The sequence below is a fragment of the Propithecus coquereli genome, unplaced genomic scaffold (genome assembly GCF_000956105.1).
Source record: "Propithecus coquereli isolate 6110/MARCELLA unplaced genomic scaffold, Pcoq_1.0 Scaffold39, whole genome shotgun sequence".
Lineage (NCBI taxonomy): Eukaryota > Metazoa > Chordata > Mammalia > Primates > Indriidae > Propithecus > Propithecus coquereli.
In genome coordinates this window covers 7,467,427-7,471,726 of record NW_012149618.1, presented here as the reverse complement: position 1 = coordinate 7,471,726, position 4,300 = coordinate 7,467,427, and the positions used below count along the sequence as shown (strand labels likewise).

The window sequence follows — 4,300 nt, the reverse complement described above, 5'->3', positions numbered from 1 at the left end:
TTTCTATATATTTTTAGTTGTCCAGATAATTTCTTTCTATTTTTAGTAGAGACAGGATCTCGCTCTTGCTCAGGCTGGTCTTGAACTGCTGACCTTGAGTGACCCACCCGCCTCGGCCTCCCAGAGTGCTAGGATTACAGGCGTGAGCCACCGCGCCCGGCCTATAAAAAATATTTTAAACAGTAAAAATAAAGCATCAGAAAAGTGTTACTAATTTTGATATCCAAATAAAGACTAGTATGTGTGTAACCCTAAGGCTTTGCTAAGCTAATTCATTTTAAAAGGAACAATACACCATTTTGATTAGACATATTAATAAATGTTAATCTTAATAAACATATTCTATATATCCTTTTCTGAAAGAATTATGTGTGGGATATTTTGGTCACAAAGATAAAAAATTCTGCCAATATTGTTATCCTTGGATATCTTCTGTTTAACTTCAACCCACTTAAGTTACTTTAAGTTTCAGATTAAGAAAATCAACAAGGTTTCTAAAAAATAGAAAAACACTTCAGATGCCATCCTGATATTGAAAACAAAACCAAATTTCTAATGTTCATATCACTCTTTCCAAAATTATATTGGCTCTCCGTTGCTATCAGGATAAACTTTGAGTTTTATAACCTGAAATTCCAAGCTTTCAATGCTTACCTTTTCTTTCCAGTCTTACCTCTTACTCCAGATAGAAATCCTCAACTCCAGCTAAACTGATTTACCCCTGGTCTCATGATAACCCTACTCTATCGTGAAAAGGTCAGACCTGTCGAGACCAAGCTCTGCTAGCCCTGTAATACTTGACTTCCGTTTCCTCATCTAAATGAAACAAATATTAGATTAAGAGTATTAGACTAAGGCACAAATTGCTCAGTTTCATGTTTCACCTGCTACATGAAGTCTTCCTAGATTATTTCAAACTGTAGTGTTTTTTTTTACGCCACTTAATTTGTAGTTTACCATAGGGCAGTCTTGACCTTACCTTGCATTTTAAGTTAATATTTAGTAACTTCACTAATGACAAGGGCTATATTTTCTTTACATTTTCTAAGAAAGCACTGTTTTGCCATAGCATATTCTTAATAATACATAATCAGTGACAGATAAAATCTTTTTCCCTATAATCTTTAAAATAAATCTTAAATGTTACTATTTCCTTGTATTACTAATACTGTTTCAAGCATACAAATTTAGTGTCATAGTTTATTCAGTGTTTATAAATCAGATATTTATTAAAAACTTTTTCTGGGCCAGGCACTGTACAAGGCTCTGGAAATACCAGAATGAAATATTTGCATCCTGCTCTCAATGAGCTTACAGTCTAGGAAGTGAGAAAGACAAGTACATACACAATTTTAGCATAGTCTGGTAAAGGCTATAGATGTTATCGACAAAAAGCACAAGGGATCCAAATTTAACTTTATTAAATTAGGGCTGTGAGTTAATGGTTAAAAACCTCTGAATTTTAAGTTTCTTATCCCTTTACCTTCAAAATACTTCAGGAATTGGATGTCGGGCGGGGGGGGGAGGGGGGAGGAGAGGATGGGTATATGCATACACAAAGAGTGCGATGCGCACCATCCAGGGGATGGACTCGCTTGAAGCTCGGACTTAGTGGGGAGGGAGGGCAGGGGCAACATACGTGACTTGAACATCTGTACCCCCATGATATGCTGACATAAAAAAAAAACAAAAAAAACACTTCAGGAGTGTTTTAGGCAAGTTAGGTTTTTATGATATGTATGCATTTTGCAAAGCTTCTTTATGTAATAAATTCTTGCTTACATATGTTTATTTTTGTGTGTATATGTATGTATATATGGACGTGTGTGTGTGTATATATACACATATATATAAATGTACCAAAGCACAATGTATCATGGGAGCACAAAGGAAAAGCACCTAACAGGATACTGGGACATCATGGGGGAAAGGTTCAAGAAAAAGAATTACGGGGCCGGATGCAGTGGCTCATGCCTATAATCCTAGCCCTTTGGGAGGCCAAGGCAGGAGGATCCCTTGAGGGGAGGCGTTCAAGACCAGCCTGAGCAACAGCAAGACCCTGTCTCCACAAAAAATAGAAAAATTAGCCGGGCATGGAAGGCTCAGGCAAGAGAACAGCTTGAGCCTAGGAGTGTGAGACACAGGACAATTCAGGCAGCTGGAATACCATATACGATAGGTGCAAAAGCCCAATTCATACATCATGATTTGCAAGCTGTTCACTGTGGCTAGAATATGCATGTTGTGTATGTGTACGTGTAAAAAAGAGGCTCTTAAGGTAAGAAGCTTGACTATGGATGGCTTTGTATGCCATGTTAAACAGAACTATCTTGGCTGCTATATAAAATAAAAGTGAGAAATTTTAAGCAAGGGAGTGATGTCAAATTTTAGAAATATAACTCTGGCTACACAATAATGAATGTTTCAAAAAGCATAGCTAGAGGCTATTTGGTTGCTGGCCAAAAAAAGATAAACTTTTACCCGTTTTCTGTGTGCAAAAAGATCACAGAAAATTTACAAAAGACAAAGTGTGTGAATAAGACATTTTTTTCAACAATATGCACTTAAGAAAAAAACTCGATAGAGTGAAAACAGCTTGGGCACAGAAGGGTAGTCCCTTTCTCATACGCCGACTATCAATAAGTGCTACATGAATTTTTCTGAAAAATCCATTTTCAAAAGGCACACACCACTTTGACATCTGAAATCCTAACCAACTGCTTATCTTTAGATAACATTCACACAGCTATATACTTGATTTCTAACGGCATAAAATGACTAATTCCTCTAAGAAAATTTAGAGATAATACATCTCAATAACCATAACGTCTACTGAGATCTCCCACTAGTTTCTACAAATGCAGAAATAAAGCAGCAATAAGACATTCTACCAACATCTTGACTTTCTGTAGTCACTGCCCTTATGAAAACTGCTGCCTATCAGGCCACCTGCTATTCAGTCAAGCCAAGTTGTAGAGTGGGGCGTTTGCCTTAAAACCGACTAATAACCTTCTTTATTTCCACTGGCGTTATTGTCACTGCTCTAAGAATCACCATTATAGTTGTCGCTGTATACTTGTTTTCAGATCTTTTGCTGGAGGTGCAGTCGCTGACGCCGACAAAGACTTTTATTTCTACGTCAAGGAAATCTCGACAAGGGGAAGTCATAAACTGACCAGGACCTGAAAGCTCGCCGGGAGCGGGGCCAGGGTCCCGAGCGCCAAAGGAACAGGGTGAGAGACCAAAAGGGATCAGAGCTCTGAGGGCAACCTTTCGAGTGACAGCCACCTCTCCCGAGGGGCCCGACCGCAACTCCGATGACCCCTTCTCTGGGCGGCTGGGGGACTTCAAGGTCCCTTCAGAACGAGAGATGATACGACGAACCACCTAGAACAGAAACCCTCATCCCCCTAGCCAACTCACCATGATAAGGAGCAGCACAGCTCCCGCCGGAAGACGCTCTGGGAGCTCGTTTTTTCCCCATAACGGAAGGGGTGGGGCAACAGAGGCCGATTGGCTGTGAGGGACGCGTGAGCGGAAGTGCGTGCCTGGCCTCCGGGTCCCGCCCCCGCTTCCCGGCTGCCACTGCAATTTTTAGAGGCAAAGGTGACGTCTAGAGCGGTTTCTCCGAGCCGTCCTGAGGGTTGGCAGGAGCTTGCAGCGCCTGAGGCCAATGGCAAGGAGCGATTAGGGTATATTTGTAATGTTAGGAGAATTTCGTTGAGTGCTGCAGCTCTGTTACCTGTGTTGTGTGATTTAACCTTATGAAATAGATAGTATTTACGCTTTACAAGAGAGGAAAGAGGAAGATTAAGAAATTTGCCTCGAGTTATACGTCTCGTTTACCTTAACAAAATTTGAAATTGAACTAATTGCACAGTACTGTGGTCTACTTACTAAAATACTATTTTGATTCTCCATAAACTTTGTTATAGAAGTAACGTTAATTATAGAAAACTTGGGAGAAAAGCCAGCATTCGATAAAGACTGAATTTGGAACACATGTGTATGTCTTGTGAAAATTATATTCTAGTAAGAGGGGACAAAAGCAAGAGGAAAGAAATTTTAAAAAGATGTTCATAAATAGTGTCATGTAAAAGATAGGTTACAAGTTGAGTATCCCTTATCGGAAATGCTTGGGACAAGTGTTACGGATTTCAGATTTTTTTCAGATTTTGGAATATTTGCATATACATAATGAGATATCTAAACACCAAACTCATCTATGTTTCATGTGTGGCTTATACACATAGCATGAAGGTAACTTTATACAATTTTTTTTTTTTTTTTGAGACAGAGT

The 4,300-nt window shown here is 39.3% G+C and overlaps 1 protein-coding gene across 1 annotated transcript in view; it reads right to left on the bottom strand.

Moving 5' to 3' along the window:
- SLC30A6 (solute carrier family 30 (zinc transporter), member 6) overlaps positions 1-3,471 on the bottom strand; it is a 42,866-nt gene extending 39,395 nt beyond the window's left edge. The window contains exon 1 of the mRNA XM_012652555.1: positions 3,424-3,471. Coding sequence (XP_012508009.1) covers positions 3,424-3,426 — 3 coding nt within the window. The 5' untranslated portion in view covers positions 3,427-3,471. The remainder of the gene's footprint in view (positions 1-3,423) is intronic.
- Positions 3,472-4,300: the final 829 nt, after the last annotated feature.